The sequence below is a fragment of the Nicrophorus vespilloides genome, unplaced genomic scaffold (genome assembly GCF_001412225.1).
Source record: "Nicrophorus vespilloides isolate i.1.1-1 unplaced genomic scaffold, Nicve_v1.0, whole genome shotgun sequence".
Classification (NCBI taxonomy): Eukaryota; Metazoa; Arthropoda; class Insecta; order Coleoptera; family Silphidae; genus Nicrophorus; species Nicrophorus vespilloides.
Window position 1 is genome coordinate 52,143 of NW_017099833.1, and position 20,107 is coordinate 72,249.

General features: G+C 30.8%; 1 protein-coding gene across 3 annotated transcripts in view; it reads right to left on the bottom strand.

Moving 5' to 3' along the window:
* The window catches only part of LOC108565738 (octopamine receptor beta-1R-like), a 54,149-nt gene extending 34,558 nt beyond the window's left edge, over positions 1-19,591 (bottom strand). Inside the window, exons 1-2 of one of the 3 annotated variants that reach the window (XM_017925335.1) lie at positions 19,480-19,591; positions 10,598-11,578 (exon numbers count right to left, since the gene is read on the bottom strand). In XM_017925335.1, the coding sequence (XP_017780824.1) occupies positions 10,598-11,358 (761 nt within the window). In that variant the 5' untranslated portion in view covers positions 11,359-11,578; positions 19,480-19,591. Of the gene's footprint in view, positions 1-10,597; positions 11,579-15,832; positions 16,305-19,479 lie in introns of those variants that run through there. The other 2 variants (XM_017925333.1, XM_017925334.1) reach the window with 2 other exon arrangements.
* Positions 19,592-20,107: the final 516 nt, after the last annotated feature.

Below are 20,107 nucleotides of genomic sequence, written 5' to 3' on the forward strand. Positions count from 1 at the left end.
CTTACTAAAAAGCGAAAAGTCAATTATTTTGCAAGCCAACAAATAATTATAAATATGGTATAAAAAAAACCATCCATAAAATTCCTTTTTTCGCTTTCCAAACTTATGAAACCACCCTGGTGTATATTATCCACAGTTATTTCAGTTTAGTGGTAGCATGTGTACAATATTAAATAAATTATTTATCTGTATTTGTTTCCTTATGTTTACAACTGTAGATTCAAATAACCCATGCAAATTACTTCATTTTCAATGAATACGGCGAATAATAGCCGAATGGTTAAGTTACCCTACCCACGATCGAACCGGCGCCGGTTTGAATCCTGGTCAAGCCAGGCCCTTTGTGAGCCTTCTCGGTGCTTGCAACAATAGGGTCATCGTTCATCACAGATGGACAGTCAAATAAATGAAGTTCAGCATATGGACTTTCAGCCAAGTCGATGGACAATTACAGTGTTGAGGATAGCAGCAGATTCGCAGTGAAATGAAATAGTGGAATCGCAGAGAATCAATATAATACTGAAGTTAACCTACAAGACGACAGCCAACCTAAAAATTAAAAATATATCATAATGGTAACTATCCACCGGGAAAGATTATCCATTTAATGTCAACCGCGATCTTTAATTTACTCAATGTTCACATTGATTGTGAATAAAATTATACGATATTAAAAAAAATTCAATGAATTATATTATTAAAAATAAAACATAGTAAGAGTTCTGTTTACAACTCTATGTCTATGTTTACAACTGTAAGTGCAAGTAACCCATATACATTAAATTTATTTCACAAGTTACAAGTTAAATGTGGATGCACCGTTATTTAAATTTGCAATAAACAATGTTCTCTCCTTCTCCCTCTAAAAATACAACTTAGTGACAGCTATAGTGGCAAGTATACCAAATTAAATAAATGCATGTCTCTATATTTAGTACGTTGTGTTTACAAGTATAAATGCAAGTAAGCTGTATGCATCTCTATAAACTACGCAATTTACGTCGCATGTCCGACGTACGTGGATGCACCATTAAACAATTTATTTATTAAAGTTCGCCTCTGTTTTTCGACCTACCGCAAACGTCATCGATTGAGTGACATGTAAATGCCACAGGTCAAGGCCACTCACAACTTATTATTATTCCATTCTCGCTTAATTCATTTTGCAATATATGTGTGTGTGTATGTTATGCTTCGTACGTTTTGGGACCGCATCGATCTGTCTCCCTATTTAACATATATGAGTGGTTCATAATATATTAATTACAATGTAATGGAGTTTTGGGTTTGTTCGGTGGGAATAATGGCCAAATTTCATTATAACCTAAAAGTCTTGCATACACACACATACGGTTCCATAATATTATTATTATTATATACTATAGACCTCGCCTCTTTGAATGCTCGCAGGACGAGTGTTTGCGTTATACATTAAACAACGATACATTATATAGTTAAACGAGGGTCGTGTACGCTTATCCATAATTCCCTGCAAACGATATCATTTCATAATATCAAATTACCAAATTCAACAATACCTCGTATAGCGCCGTTTTGATAAGTTCCGATTTACTATTCTATAGACTGGTTTAAAAATTTCAAAATATACTACATTTTAATTGAGCAAAATAAATTTCAATACTAAATCTTCTTTATGGGGAATCAGTTTCCCAGATGACCGCGGTCGCAATATTTAAGAAATAATAATAACTAAATTCTATGATTGAATTGAACCAACTTTTTTTGTGGGACCTCAAGGCAATTTATGATTGCGGTTGCAAATACTTACCATATTAGCTAGTAAAAAAATAACAGATCTGTTCTGTAGTAAATCTCAAAAATAATTCAAACGAGAAAAGAAAACTACAGACTCAGTTGCTGCTCCTCAAAAAGAGAGAGAAAATCGCAGATTAATTTAGTATAAGAGTGACAAATGAGGGGAAGTGGAGAGATTTTTGTACAAATTTAGCAAAAGGGAAACTGCGTAGAAAATAATTTAAAAAAGCAACATATTTAGAATTATTAGCTAACTTAAGCGAGGATGCTGAATCAACTGGTATTGTTGGATATTGAACATAAGGAGAATTGCAGCAAATGGATTAGAGGTCTACCAGATTGACCTTTCTCCATGTATAAAATAAGCCAGATTAAAGAAAAAAACTGGATTGCAGGGTCACAGGGCTGAATTTATTACAAGAATACTTGATGTACAACCAGAAACTTTTTTGCAATTATTTGAAAAATGTTTGAACTTGATTTCTTTTCCCTAAATTCTGAAAACAGCAATTATTTAATGGGGGTCCAACTAATCTAAAAAATGTATCATGATTCTGTAATAATATCTAGATAGAATATTCGATGGCGCAAAGAAAAATTATAAATGAGAATCAGTTTAATTTCAGTAAAAGTATCAACAGTTAGTGATATTGAAAAATTAGTTCAATTAGGAAGAGAATAATTATGCGGGTATAGTTTCTTTAGATATTATTGCCGTTTTTGATAATAAAAGGGTTAGTGATTAGTGAAGGAATTTAATTAATCTAGCGATAAATTATTTTTCGACATAGAAGTAATATTTGAAAAACGAGGAATTCTAGTAAGACTCTTATTTTGGCAAAATAAAACAATTATAATAGACTAAGGGAAAGAGCTAATGGATTAGAGGACTAGAAGATTTGATCCAATCAGTGAAATTAAAGTTTAATCCAGAGAAAACATAAGCCATATTTTTTAGATTCGTTGCTGTAGTTAAATTACTTGGTGTTAAGTTAGGAGCATATGGTATGAAGGATTTGAGGTTTGGAACAAAATAATTTTAAATGATATATAAAGGTATTATAGAACTAATTTATATGGTAGAACAGGTGTAGGATCAAGGAAAAGAGAAAGCTACTCAGTATTTATTAGGAATAAGAAATGTAGGAAAATGAAGAAATTACTATATGTTGTAAAAAATATTGAAGGAAAACAAATTGAGAAAACAATATGGATTCAAGGATCCATCCAATAGATAACTAAATTTTAGATTTTATCGAAAGAGACAAATATTCCCAGGAATCTAGGATAGTTACAGATAGTTCGAAATGCGACATTTCTGTTGGAGCAGCTTTCATTAGTATATTTAAAAGAAAGGGAGATTTACCAAAAAAAAAAGAAAATTGCCACAAAAAAGAGTTCAACTTATTACGATCCACTAGAATTTTGGGAAATTTTAGATAATCGGACAAGTCTGTTTGCGACTGCTAAGATGAGGATGCAGTAGAAAACTGGTTCAAATGCAATAATTACAAATTATGGAGAAATATTGCAGATAGAAGGATGGCGCTTAAAGGCTACGAAAAGAGGAAGATATAGAAAACATTTCAGATGAAGTATACTGTATCATTTACAGTTTAAATTTGTTAATGTAAAAACAAAACATCTACATAAAATATGACATGATTTAAAATATCAGGTATAAATGAAATGTTGTTCGGGCATAATTTGGAAATTAATTATTGTTAATTTTTAACCGATGACAATGCAACAAACAGTATAAGAATGAATAAATAAGTTGTATTGTGTACTATAATTTACGTCCAAATGTAGAAAAAAAACGAATGTTTAATAATATCGACGAATTTTGAAGGATCAATTAGCGGAGGACCTAAATAAAGTCTGGCTCGGGTTATTTAAATTCGGCAGTTAATCAATGCGCCTTTAATAGAATAAAACAAAAACAAACGGCGACTTCAAATAGACTGAAAATAAAAGCGGAGAATTTATTAAACGATTGGTGTTTTCCAATACGACGGCTTCAATTTTGCGATCTCTCTTTCGTTCTATAAATATACTCAATATACAGTAATATCTTTATTTACTACACGAGATTTTTTTAAATAATCAAATTTACATTGGACATTGCAACAATGCTTTAAATAGTTGCCGATTTTGAACCGATGCTTAAGAATTTACACCATATGATAACAGACATTAATCTTCAGGGATCTTATGTCTTATCTTCAAACTTCATCGAATTTTGGTAAATATTGCCCCTGCAGTAGGAATGTGGCTTTCTGCGCCGGCATTTATGGGTTTCACTATAAGAAAAATAAATTTAACATAGATTTTCTTCATTCTTATTAAAATTACCAGTATTTATTGTCAAAATTGAAAGCTCTAACTTTACGTGTTTAAATATACGTGTTTTTTAAATTATATTTGTGAAAAATGAAATAAAACTAGCGGACTGTTATCATTGGATCAATAAATTATATTTGTAATAGTAGTATAATTTTGGTTTAAGTTCTATTGTGTAATGAGAGTATTCATTTACATGTGTGAATTAAAATGTTTGCTTATTGTTACGTCATCTTAAGAAAAGAATTGGTGATTAAATCAAACTAAGCTTTTATTTTAGTGTTTAATAATAAATAAAGTTTTGTTTGGTTTCTGAATGATTAGTGTATTTTATCAACTTAAAAATTGGATCCATCTTTATAAGTTAATGTCAGTTTGTGATATAATCTACTTATAAACTTTATTGCCAGTACATTTGAAACTATTAATAACATAATAATAATTATGTACGGATCATCGAATGTATGTTAATTAAGCACTGATTATATTCAAAAAATAACTTTGGTTTAAACCAGTGAGAATAAATGATGTGATAAATATTCCTATTTAAAACATATTCCATTTACGTTTTATTTTCATGGAATCAATTACTCACGTAAATTGAGGGATTACAATATATTTTCCTCCCGTCTAGCGAGTTTTTTTATAGCCCCGCGCAGCAGACAATAATAATACTCGCTTTTCTTCGTCAGCCCGCATACTTACACCCTTTTTTTACGAGATTCGCCCTTTGTCGCCGCCGCCGTCGCCGTCGCCGTTCTTTATTCATACGTGCAATGCAATAAAACAGGCGATAAAAGAAGGGAGTATAAATAAACTTGAGTTTGGTGACCTGGAGGTCCCTGCTGCCTAAGTGTTTTCTGTTTCGTTCGCAGTATAAAGTTCAAGAGAGAGATAGACACAGAGAGAGATGCTTTGCAGCGCCGTTAATAATTTAGGGATAATGGTAGGGAGGTTGAAGGGCAGAAAGGGATGCAACATCAATCTTTTAAGAGTTATCGCGGTTGCCCTGGGTCCGTTAGACGTCCTCCTCGGCTTTAACCATTGATGCGTTGATGGATACGAAACTGCGGCGGGCGGAGGACAACAATATACCGAATTGACCGGTTAAAATTAAAACTTGGCATTCCTTAGCAAACGTCAGGTTTAAATAGATAATGTCTGAAACCTTGCGGTTTTCTCATATAATGTGTTATTGTGTTTTCGTATTGCAATAGGTTTTCTTTTTTTTTTGTTTTAGCGCGATGTGAAAGTAGTAGGACCTCGGAGCTGTTACTTCTTTTATTTATTTCTTGGCATGCCGAGCGTTTTATTTCCGATTGCTAGGTGTTGATAAAATGCGTCTCCTTTAAATAACATCATTGTAGAAATTTACTTGATTCAATTAAAACCTAATTCTTATTGTAAATCTTAAAATTGTATACATTTGAAAGTTTCTTAAACTGAAAATTTAGAGATTTTCTAGCCCGATGTGATCTTTTGATCCATAAATGTGTTTATCAATTTCTTCTATATTAAATAATAAATATTTATATTATTGTTATTCAAATAATTAAAAAAATATAAACAATAATAACACATTCATCTTATATATGTGTTTAATCGTTATTAGTGAAATATTTTGTGTTTTTCAAAATCCTTTTCACATGACTTTTTCTTAGTAGTATCAGTAATAGACAATTTATCATTAAAAATTGTTACTTCTTTCATTTTTTATAATAAAAAATAAAAAGTGTTCAATAAACATGACCATTATTAATATTAATTCCAATTTTGTTAATTTTTTATTCAAGTTCATCATTTGGAAATTAAAAAAATTACTTCTCATTTTTTTGTAGTTTTGTTAATTATTATTGGCGATATATTTTAAGTCATCCAATCATATCATATTCTTGTGTTTCCTTTATAGATAACATATTAAGTCAATAATTTATAAATTCATTAATTTTGGTATTTATACACGTATCTTGTCTATTAAACTATATTTCTGAAAATATAAATTTTAATTCATATTTTTTCTAAATAATTCCGAAATTAATAAAATTTTATTGAGTAAACAAAATATTTTTTATTTAAATCTCCATTGATTTTTTTCTTCTATAAATTAGAATATTACAAAACTCCATTAGGAATAAATAAATTAATTTTTATTCAAATTTCCATTACAAAATGAATGAAGATGTATTGTACTGAATTATTGCTTGTAAAATTTTACAGAAACTGAAATATATGTGAATTTATTGTTTTCTTATAATATAATAAGAACATTTCTTATAGAAAATTAATAAACTTAAACGATTAACATACACTGATAAATTATTACATTTTTTATAAGAAAATTAATAAACTTCTATAATCTTAATTAATTGATTAATATTAATAATTTATAGAATTTTTAATGTTTCTACAATACATATTCAAAGTATTATTGATTTTAATATTTTCAGACACCCTTTATTGATGTTAATGAGTTTATTAATTTATGCAAAAATGTATTGATCAAAATATATATTTACTTTCAAACTTAGTTTTTAGGATGATCAAAGTCTTACAAAATTTGTTAATTGGGTTTGAAATATGATTTGGTCTACTTGAATCATAAATATATTAATAATTACTTTATACATATAATTTATAACAAATATGTGACTAATAAATATTGCCTAATAATAATGTGTAACGCCAATTTACTGTTAGTTTGAGAACTTTTAAATATTTATTAATTTTGCTTCTATCAAGTTGAGTATAATAATTATGTGATGAAACAGATAATTTGACATTGCTTTTTGATATGGTAAGAAACAAATTATCAACCTTTGTGAAAGTCATACATAAATGTACGAAAGAAATATTTCACAATAGTTTTTAATTTTTGATTTAATTTATATTATTTTTCTTAAGTTTTCATTAAAGATTCATTATTGGTTTAATATTTTTATTTAATTTTAGATTTCTATAACAGTAATTTTCAGTCAGTGTGTTACATATCGAAATTAAATAAGTTTAATGTCTCAAGTGTATTGTGAGATAAAAAAAAGTTGAATAAAACTGGTCTATAAAGATGTGTCATCTTTATAGAATTAATTTACACCTTGTATAATGTACATCGATGTAAATTGAGTTTCATTTTCTAAAGGTTATTTCACCAGTTTTTGTTGCCAAATGTAGGATATAAAAAACAAGGTATATTTGGATGAATCATTGTCGTGGTTGCTTCGTATTATTTAACCAAATTTGGTTGGTTCAGATTTACTGTTAATAGTCACGCACATTTAAATGTGGTTACAAGCATAATTATGATCAACTGGTTTGCATTCTTATATTAAAGGTACGTTTATTCGTTTAATTCAGTATGAAATTAATGTAAAGTAATTCTTGGAAAGCATTTGTGATTCATGAAATTTGTAAATCTTCCTCTTAGTAAACTCCCTATGGAGAAGACGCTAATTATTTTCAAGAGATGAGTGAGTAAGCGACGTATTAATTATACTACAATGAATCGTTACTTTCCCGGTACATTTTTATTCCGTTCAAATAAGTTAGGTAAATATTTCGGAAAAGCAATTAACTGCGCCGACTATGATTTATTTAAGTCACGTCTATAAATAATGCGTTTGACTTTGCGGTATTAAACTTTTTGGCAATTTCGCGGCCGAAAGTGTACTGCAAACAGAAACGCCCAGCTAATTGCGTCCCTTTTGTTTGGCAAAGAGAAAGAAAAAGCGGGGAGGGCGAGAGGAAGAAGTTCCTCGTTCGGTTCGTGACCAGGTTTGCATGTTCAGCGCGAACGTGATTCATAATCATTGCACATAACAGGAATGTCTCTCATCCCACAAAAAAAAACAAACTAAAAGTATTGCAGGTTTAAACCTAAACTGGATCAAGCTAGAGCAGGGACGGATTTAGGCATGGTCGTTGTGGGCTTCAACCCAGGGTCCCCTTCGCAGAAAAAGACCACCACAAACATTGTTACTTGAGAGACCCAAACTGTATTAGATCAGGGGCGTCAAACAGTGTAAGACCAGAGTCCTCAACAGTGTTGATTCAGTGTGTCATCCCAGACTCTTCAAACAGTGTTAAACCAGTGTTCTATAACAGTGTTGGCCCAAGGCCCTAAAGCATGGTTATCCCAGACTCCTCACTCAGTGTTAGTCCAAACATTACTATCCCAGAGTCCTAAAACAGTGTTAGCTAGGGCCTTCTAATAGTGTTATCACAGACTCTTCAAACAGTGTTATTCCAGACTCCTCAAACATTATTAGCCCAGGGCCCTTGAACAGTGTTAGTGTTAGGATATTCCAAAGTCCTAACACTAACACTGTTTGGGCAATCGGAAAAGTTAGCTTAGAGCCTTCAAATAGTGTTAGACCAGGGCGCTCTAACAGTAATAGACCAGGGCTCTCAAACAGTGTTAGCCCAAGGACCCCAGACTCGTGCACTCGTACACTGCTGTAAGCAGGATTATACAAGAGCCGTGGCCGTGGATACATTGTTTTGCAATAATTATATGCAAAATATGTATATATAATATAATCATCAAAGGAATGTGCGGTCAAACGACCACTTTATTCATTATTCCGGAAAATGGGTGTAAAAAAAAACTCATTTCAACTGAGCAACACTCGAACATTCACGAGAGGCCAATAAAACAAAAACAGTCTCTGAATGATAACAATTGCCTGCGCTGTGTGAATTGAATTTAATTGCACGAAAATTACTCGAGGGGGCGATGGTAACAAAAGCAAAAGAGTAAATACGAGATGCGAGGTTGTTTTCATGGAGTACGACAAGCTGCGTGCACTCCGTTTTGCAGCTTTTCCAGTTAATTATGAACGCCGTAAATTGTGGAGCAGCCTCGCATTGCGCACTTCGTGTTGTATGTATGCTCTGTATCCCTTTTCCGTTCGTTCTTTGTTGTACAGCGTAATGCATGCATGTGCAACAACTCCAAAGCTTTCGAAACATATATGAATATGGATATTTAGAACTTAAATTTCAAACCCATTTGTGTAAAATTATTACTCTGCAAATGAAGTTGTTTTATGTATGTTTTTTACGAAAGCTGACATGTTTTATAATATTGTGAGTAAATACCGAATCCATTGGATTAATTGCTTAGCAAAAGCAGAGAATTTTGTTAATTGTATTCCGCGAATTCCGAGTGCTTAATATTCCTAACTCGAAATGAGGTGGTTGGCGGTGGTGGAGATGGAGCGGTGTGAGTAGCAGAGGAGTTTTCGAACTGTTAAATATTGCTTTGTATTCTGGAAGTTAGTTCCATCCATGCCGAGCTTTTGTGTTTCGCTTGGCCGTGATAACTTTTTCCAATATCGATTCGCGCATTGCGCTGCTCTTCATTTATTAAGATTGTCGTGCATGTATATTCAATTAATGTGAATATATTGTTTTCTTGGATAAAATACTTGAATACGCCAATATGCTTACATAGTATTTAAGATTTGTTTTATTTCTCGTAAAAAGACATTCCCATTAACATTAAATGAAATCTTTTTCCTGCATTCAACAGTGTTCACTTAATAATAACACTTCTTGCTAAATCAGTATAATTTTCATTTAAAAAATAAAAATTATTTTAATATCATTAAATTTCTCTTTATATAATTACAAACATTAGGCTATCTACCAAAGTCCTTCTGTTTTTTAATTATTTTGATTGATTAATATTCTTTTAATATGTAAATATATTTGACTACTAATAGATTTCTATATTACTTCCAATAGATTTCTACAAGATTTCCACTAGATTATATATTTCAGATTTGACCATCAAAGCCAAAACATTTAGCATTAAGTTACTTGCTCATAATTGTGTCGTATATAGTTATTGAGAAAATTGATGATTTGCAGTTGATTCACATTTTTCAACTTTGGCTGCGAAATTTGACTGTTTCCATAAATGTAAATATTATTTAACTGCATTCTCTTAATTATTTAAGATTATCACCAAAATATAATTATGATTGATTTTTAACTTTTAATTCTATTTTCTGAGAATTTTCATATTTTTATTTTTGATATTATGTTAAGTTTATATTATGTTTGTTGCAATATAATATTTAAATAACAAATAATAATAATATGTATTACAACTACAAAGTTTGTAACCTTGCGAATTTCTTTATAACATCAGCGTCATTTTAATTTCTCAAGAAAAAAAGCATATTTCTAAGAATACAATTAAAATTTGGTTTACCTATTTACTATTGATTTGACTTCTTTCATTTAATAATTTAACTTTTTTTGAGTTTCCCGGGACTTCCGGTAGGACCAAAGTATTACTGCTCACTTGATTATAATTTATTTTATTTTTAAACCATATTTATTTTCTGAATAATATTTAATTATTCTCTTCATTTCACATTTTTCATTCATTCATTTTAATTTCTCAAGAAAAAAAGCATATTTCTAAGAAAATATTTTTTTCTCGAGAATTGCTTAAAAAAATAAAACTGCTTACCTGTAGAGCATGCGTTCCTGACGGTCAGCTTCGACGTAGATGCGGTAGTACATGAATATCATCACCATTCCCGGAACCCAAAAGCTGACACTGGATGAGATTACGGAGTATGGGCGGTTCACTGTGAATGAGCAGACCTGTGGGTTCTTTCTGCGGAAGTCTAGGTGTTCTTCTGTGGTGTACCACTCCATGAAGATGGGTAGAAAGGAGACAACGGCCGGGCTGCACCAGACCACAGCCAACATTAAGGCGAGTCTGCCATTGGTCATGATCAAAGGGTAATCCAGAGGTTGGACGATGGCGTAGTATCTATCCACGCTGATGCAGCAGAGATGTAGAATAGATGCAGTCGAAAAGTAAACATCTAAAGAGTTCCAGACGTCGCACATGAAGTAGCCGAAGACCCAACGGCCTCCAGTCACTTCGACGCTGAAGTTGAAGCACATCGCCCATATCGCCACCAACATATCAGCTAAAGCCAATGAAACTACAAAGTAGTTGGTGATGACGCGCAGCTTCCTGTGTCTCATCACGGAGACTATGACCAGGAGATTTCCGAAGAGCGCTGCCATGATGATCATCAGCATCACGGTCGTCTTGAAGACGAGGAACAGGCCGAGCAGAAAGGATCTACCCTCCTCCAGCACCGACACTGACGACGAATACGACAGGTGAGTACTGTTCACGTACCTGCTGAAGCCGCTCTTGTTCGCTCCGAATTCACTCCTGTTCACTTCCGGCAGCAGCACCATCTCGGTCATGTTTTTTTTTGCGAATTCCTTTCTCTTTCCCTTTTAATTAGGCGCGACACACCAGCCCCCACCGACCGCACCGAAACCGCACTCCACTCGCAGCAAATATTAATTAAAAGCCTCCTCTTCGTCTGCAACCCCCTTTTCGCTTCATTAGTCTCCTCTCCTCTTTAACATTACTTTCCAGTCCACCGTCCACCGTTGATGACATGTCCTCCATCGGGAAATTCTACAAGAAACAACAAATACATTGTTCAATTATTATTTCACATTTCCATTAGACATTCATAGCTATATTTAAATAATAAATAATAATAATACTTTATTGGCCAGAGAGGAAATACAAAAAAAAAAAAATCTATAAATAAATAAATGATAATAATAACAACTAAATAATAAAAATAAGTAAATAAATTCTAACAAAAATTAACAAAAAAGAAATATTAACATGCTTTACAAAGGGCTATCGACCGAGGTCTTTCCGCTCGGGAAATAAATTTAATTATGGAACAATAACAATATATAAATATTAAAAACAGAAGAATGAGGAAAAGAAAATAATTAAATAATATATTATTACAGATTTAATATGCAACTTTCATTTACTGTAATACGTTTTTTTTTAATTTGGTTTGAGTTTTGAAATCATCACCTTTGTAAAAGGACATGAAGTAACTTAAATTAATAAATTTAACAGTAAATTATGGTTTATATATGGGATAAGTGAGAGCTGATGTAACGTTCTTAGACGACAAGCGCTAAACGAAACAGCGTTAAACCAAGTCACATTACCATATAGTAAATTAAGAGCTTTTCTTAGACTTTGAGTAGACCGCATTGTATCAAGTATTCAGGATTAATCGAGGAAACGCTAAAGGAGGTCTTACTCTGTAGTAAATAAATGTTGATATATTCTGACCAATTATTAATAAATTGAATAAATAAATTGAAATTGAAATGTATTGAACAGTGTAATATTTGAACAATATGTTGACGGTATTTAATGCTGCACGTTCCTTTGTATGCATTACCAATTAATTTTCACTGATAATCCGCACCGATAGACTCACAACTGCCGCTATATAGGTATATTTAGGTATTTATATCCGTCGTCATAAAATATTTCATTCGAATGAATATTAATTACACGAATCTAGGCTTAAGTTTGCCGGCAATTAAGCTGAATGAATTTAATTAATTAATTGCTGCGCTTCATCGATGCAGCTGCAAACGGAGATTGTGCATAGGAATTTCGAAAATCTGGCGCACCACATAAACGAAAGAAAATAATTCTCTGCTTTTATGTACACAATAAAATTTAGTTTATTTATTTAACTTGTTTCAATTTTTAACAATTTACCTTTTTTTAAATTTCCACCAAATTTACTTGATTATAATTTACTTTTTTTAATTCTTATTTCTTTTTATATAGAAAATAAATTTTGGTTTAGTATTTTACTATTGATTTATCTATTTTTTAATTTTTAATATTTTTACTTTTGAATTTCCCGGGATTTTCGTTACGACCAAAGTTTTTCTGCTGACTTCATTATAATTAAATTATTTTTTATTAATATATGTTTTCTCTATTTCTCTCTTTTCATGAATACAATTAAAATTTGGTTTACCTATTTACTATTGATTTGACTTCTTTCATTTTTTTAATAATTTAACTTTTTTTTTGAATTTCCCGGGATTTCCGGGTATTACTGTTCACTTGATTATAATTTATTTTATTTATAAACCATATTTATTTTCTGAATATTATTTAATTATTCTCTTCATTTCACTTTTTTCAAGTGTCCAATTAGTTATTACTGTTGATTTGAATTTCTTTAATTTTTTAATAATTTAACTTTTTTTAATGACCTACTTGATTTTTCTTTATATTTATGTTTCTCTATATTTTTTTTTTCTCTTTATTTCAGTCTTTTTATCTATTCAATAAATTTTAGTTTTTCACAGGATTCCCGATTAAATTCATTTTAAAATATTACCTTCTACACTTAGATCTAAACGTGCAATGTAAAAAGAGCATTTTTATATCAATTAGACATTGAATTGAGAGCTTCCAATGAACGTCTGTATCTTTGACTGGGTGTAATTAAACATGTTTAATTAGTCTGAAACGATTCGTTGTTATTGGAACTATACAAATATTTGAACTCGCTTCGTTTCATTAAATTTCTGAGACTCGGATCAGATTGTTTGCTTTTGAGCGACTCGTGTATTTCATCTAATTACACGCGAATTTATTTTAAATACCGTAATTTCCGTTCCTGAAAATGAGAAATTGTGATAAATGTTTTGCCAGGAACGAAATGCATTTGAAATTACGCAATTATAACGTAAAAGCTCACAGGTATTAAAGCTTATTATCTCAAAATTAGTATCGTTATTTAATCAATTGATTTACGAGCTTCATTAAATATATTTAAGTAAATAAATGCATATTTTTGGTGGTTTTCAACTATGATTGAAAAGCATAAAATTATGGATCATTGCAGAATTAAAGCTGTTTAAGTCAAAATTTTGTAAAATTTGTTTTTGAAAATGGTAATTATAATAATATAAATTTCAACAATTGTCAATAGGTATACATATAGGAATAACTCGGATAGTGCGGATAAGAGGTTCCGTCAATAATTTTGAAACCGGATTAATCGAGGATTTTAAAACCACATAAATTGTTTTGTTGATTCAATATGTAATTTTCTATATACTCTGTAAACAATTCAATTATAAAAAAATAAAAACGAAAATATTGACGGAATGTCCACAGTTACTTGACATTTTATATACCATATATTTGGTATATAAATATATATTTTATTCTCTTACTTTTGAATCAGCAACAAATTGTTAAAATTTAAAGATAAAAATTATAAACAATTATAATGGATTAATGATAGTATTTCATTATATATGAAACAGGCATTCGTTCAATGTTTATTGAACAACTAATTATCAAATTTTATGAAAAAAAAACTAGTTACAATTATTCAATTCCAAATAATAAAAATAAAAAATATTCACAGAATACTTGCAGTTAATAGAAATTTCACATACCAAATTTTCTGTGTATAAAATCTAAGTTAAATAAGATAAACTTTAAGAGTCATTTAGACAGATTTTATACGATTCTATAAAAGTTGAGACCTATTTCCTGATTAAATTCAAATTAATTATGGAACTAAATCATAATCATAAAATATGAATAAATTGAATCGACATCATAATAATTATATTCCATTAAAAAAAACTATGAATATTTATTCCATTAATTCTTTGATGGACGGTGGGACACGCATTGTCCCACTCTTTGAACATATCTAGTGGGGCATTATTATAATTTTCTAGAAAATGTACAGAATAGAGGAATTACCATTTAATTTAGTTGGTAAGTCAATCTTGTTAGACTATGCCATCTGATGTTGATTTAGTTGTCTAGAAATTTAGAAATTTTTGGCCTCTCAAAGAGTTAAGCGGTATGATTCATTGTACGCTACCTTAGTGGCAAATATATTCGTCATAAGCACTTCACACTACAAGAGATCATGACAAATATATACGACATAGCCAAATGATTATATGCACATATAATAATTTAATATAAAATAAAGGGAAATTGTAAGATTTTTTTTCTTATTTTTTTTAATTGCATTTTTTTCCCTTACTTTTTTAAAAATATTTATGCATTACAGGATAATGTATTTGTTTCTACTTATATTTTAACCAATAAGCAACGAATTATCGAAATTTAAAAAAATCCTTATGTAGATTTCCGTCTATTTAAAAGTTATTATTTATATTTTTTGCATATATTATAATAAAAAATAATTAATAAGAAAATATTAATAGAATGTTTTCAGATTATTGTAAATAATTCAAAATAAGCAATAAAATTTAAAGCATTTAATTTTCATCTGTTATTTTCACTAATGAGTAATGAATTATCAAAAAAATTGCTTATCTTATAATTAATTCACTAATAAAACACAGAATGAAATAAGTAATATTGACGGAAATTGTGTAAACGTTTGATAAAGCATATTCACTATATACAATAGTCACTATTAATAAGAAATACTGTATCAGGAATGTGAATGAATATTATTCTATGATCTAGAATTCAAGACTTATTTTTGAAGATTAATTTGAACTAAATCAGAAAATATATTTAGTCGTATTTCATAAATTAAAGCAACGAATATCATAAATTTATATATTTTTTATACTAATTTTAAATATTGCGGGATGTTTCGTAATTTTATGAAAAATCTTAAAATTAACAAAACGTTATCAATAGATAATTTTTATACCACAATTTCATTGTTGTTTTATCATCATCGTGTACAGTATAAATTTTATTGTTGCTCTGAAAAAGGGAAAAAAAGGGAAATACAATTGTATCAGTTACAGTCGGGCGCATAAAGCAAATTGGATTATCTAATGGAAAATTAACTATTTAAATACTAATTACCGTTGGCTACAGCTAGTTCGTAAACGACTATATAATGTACCTTGTTTTTATAATAGTCTGCGATCCGCAATTATCACTGTCATGCATGCAAACGTTTGTATTTCAATTTAGAACGTTTATTTTTTTTATAACTCTCTTTCTCTGATTCCCTACTCTTCCTACGTTTTCTCTTTTTCCAGCAAAAATCGGAAACGCGAAGCACAGCCGGCAATTGCGTTTGCTAAATTGACGCGAAACATTTTAATTGACTTCTCGATATTTTTTTTAAAGTTTTTTTTAGATTTTTTTTTAATACGTAATACTCTGAATATCCATGGACATGTTGGTTAATTCTTGTTTGTTTCTTTATTTAAATTGTTGGTAAAGGTTTAATAATTGTTTATTTTTTGTATTAAGTTAAAAATTTGGACACACGTGAGAATCGCGCGTCGCGACGTCTGGAGATCTGCGGTCGCGATATTGTCGTGACGGCGCGCCGTTTTCGACTGAACGCGCGGGCGTCGCGACGCTCGCAGCTGCCCGCTCGCCAGGGGGCGCCCGCAGAGACCTGTTGTCACACTTTCTTCTGTTCGCATTTTTTTGTTCTCTTGTTTTTCCCTCGATCTTATTTTTTTTGTCCGTTCCCCGATTCGCTCTCTTTCTCTCAGCATTGCTTTTCTTATGGCCGAACATAACGCGAGGGCGTCGGATAATTAGGACCTTTGCTCTCCCATGGGGATGACGCTCGCTTTGCCTCGGTTTATTTTACTTTTCTGCTAAGAAATTCGATTTTTCCGGCTGTTATTTACAAGCTTTGTTGTCCTACAACAAACTTTGTCTAGTCGAAAATGTTTTCCAATAAAGGATAATTCCTATAATCTATTGTGCAAATTTTAGGACATAAATAGATGAATTAAAGGGATTTCATAGACCAATGCGGTATTGCGGGAACGATTGCAGCGCTACGCTGAAGAATGCGGTATGATGCTGAAGCGGGAAATCGCACGTATGTAAATGTTTAGAAATCCTTCCAAATGCTTTAAAATCCGCGTAGAGCTTCGCAATCCTGATGTATCACATTGGTATGCGGGAATCTTAACTTGTTAGATAACAAATTTACGGATATAATATTAAAAAAAATGAATGATTGACATCATTGAAGAACTTCGGAATTTAATAGAATTATTGATTTTCTAACAATTTGCTTTCAGGACAAACCATAAGATATCTCGCATTGAACTCTTTTCAAAATTTTTTTTTTACTTTTTTCCGAACATTATTTCATTATCAAAACTGAATTTCAGTTCACAAACTGGCAATCAGGTTCATGAGATTTACCAATAGGCAGCTCATGTTGTACATTTTTCTGAACATAATTTCGGTTCACAAACAAATAAACAGCTAATTAGATTTAACCAAAAGACATTTTTCTTATTCATGAACATAATTTTGTTTTCTAAACATAATTTAGGTTCACAGACAGGCAAATTAGCAATCAGTTACATAAGATTTACCAAAGCGCAACTGGCCTTGTATTTTTCTTTCAACATAATTTCGGTTTCCAAACTAAACGTCACAAAATGGTACTCAACTACATAAGGTTTACCAAATGACATTATACTTTTCTCTGAACAAAATTTTAGTTCCCAATCTTATCTTCGGTTCACATGCAGACAAACTGGCAATCAGGTACAAGAAAATTACCAAAAGGCAACTTGCATTGTACTTTTTTCTGGACATAATTTCGGTTTCTAAACGGAATTTTGATTCACGAACACGCAAAGTGTCAATCACATAATGTATAATACGCATTTACAATATTATTTTTTTAATGAGTAATTTGCATATAATGTTTTTGTCAATAATATATGAGTGATTCTGTTCCAGAACAAGAAACAAATGAAAAAACAACTTACACCTTGCTGCTTTCCAAATATAATTTCGGTTCCTAAACTGAATTTTGGTTCACAAACAGACTTACTCAGATTTACAGCGACAAATTATAAATTACTTCCTATATAGTTTCCACTAATTTTATTACTTTTGTGAAGGATTTATATTCATGAACCACAGATAGGTTTATTATTTGTTATCGAAAATTCTCATAGTTTTCGAATAATGCAGTTCAAGAAAAGCATTTAGAAACATATAATATTCGACAATCGAAGTAGGTTTCGACAAAAAACATACCACTGCTTTTCGAACAATCAGGTAAATTGAAAATCACGAACTTCACTTTTTTTCCATTTTCAACTTATTACATCAACTCTCTTTCGTATAAATAAACTGAAGTTAAATTTCCGTTCATGTTTACCTAATTATTGTGTTTATTTGGTGTAATTTTATTGTTGTGGTAATAAATGTTGTTATGATTCTATTGTTTAAAATTTTATGTATTTTGATAGCTTTTGTATACGATTTTATGCAAGAATGAACTGTTATATAGTTTTAAATAAGCAATGCGAGAATCCAGTTTTCTTATGAAAAAATGGTTTTGGATTTCGAAAAATTCAGTTCAAGAACAGCATTTAGAAGGAAGTATGTTCGATAATCGAAGTAATTTTGTTAAATCGCTTTCCATGTACCATAAATGTATGTCTTGTTAGAATAAACACATTTGTTTGTTTACCTGTATCTACTACGGAAGGGTCAGGGTGACCCACCTGATATTTGCTTTCATTTAGATTTAAGTATTTTCTATTTCAGTAAGAGCAAAAAAGAGCGACATATTTTTGTTGTAGAGTCTATTTAAGGTCTAATTGAAAAATAATCAATATTTGGATTTGAAAGTTCAATAAATTTGGTTTCCAATGTACCAAAACTGGGAAAACTAGTAATTATAAACTGTATATCAGTATGCATGACACTATACTGTGAATGAAAATTTAAAAAAACTGATAACATACTCGTTCAAATATGTGCCAATAGCTTTACTTCATTGTATATTAAATATCACTGGTATTAACAGTAAAGTTATATATGAATTATCAGCACTAGGAATGAAGAATTCTAGGTATTCTCTGATAAAATAAGTACGATGTGCTTGTGTGAACTATATATGCATGATCGATAAGTTTCTCCGAAATCTTAGAAGACTGATTGCTAATATCATGCAGGCTATAATGCCTGTTGAAACACAACCTAATTAACGGATTCCTACATCCAAAAGAAAGAGGTGTTTTTTGTCCATCAAAAGCGACAAGAAAATAGTAACGTTTTATGACATATGCAAAAGAACAATTTATTCTACATGCTCAAGAAATGCCCAGATTGTATTTAAAATTTGGTTTACTAAGGCAGTGATTGTTAAAGTCGGGGTTTCGAAAAATATTTGAGAGGGTCGCAGAAAAATTGATGACAGATCAATCCTGGTTGTTTTTCTACACATATCCATTATTCGGGGAGCCGCAAACATTTTTTAAGTGCAACCAAAAAGTTTGAGAAACGCTGTACTAAGGTACCCCTAGAATAAATTCAGCACATAGTACAAATATGCAAGTTATGATATTATGAATTATTTGTTGACCTTGAATTGCTGCTTTAAGCTAAGTCGATTGGATATGTAAAAAATCGCAAAGCAAGTGATGTGCGCGCATCTTTTGTCAATGTAGGATTTAACACTACTTATATGCAAAAACTGACGAAAATTGTACACCTTATTAACCTACCTTAGTACTTCCCAAAATGATGTGTTGCGGCATACTGGTGTGCCGCGAAAGTACAGCTATAGTGCCGTAATAAAATTAAACGTAATGTCTTGACTATGAAACGGTACTGGATGGCTGATTTATGCTTGTGAGGTGTGCTGTGATGTGAAAAAGGTTAGGATGCACTGACCTACCATGGAATAAGGTAGCAGTTTATAATTATTTAGTAACTTTTAGCTACATTCACAGTTAAATTACTTTCTTGAGAAATTCCAAGATCAATAATACAATATTTGAAACGTTTATAATATCGACGATTCGTTTAAGTTGATGCATTAACGATAAAGAAATATTATATATAGATTTTTATGCCATTTAGTGACATGTGATGTCTATTTGATTATTTAAAAAAATAATAAACGCGTTAATGGAAGATTTAGATGCGTTTTGAATAGAAGTAATCGAAGATGGGGGAATTTAAAGTATTTATCAATAATACAGCGGTTGCACGATTCAGGCAGAAATAATGAATAATTCACGCTTAAAACACTTTAGCTCCGAGGAGGCCGTATGCGCAATTCGAACTAGATTCACGCTCGCCCACGAGCAATCAGGATCGAACCGCATTTTTCTCAGTACTCGCCTAATT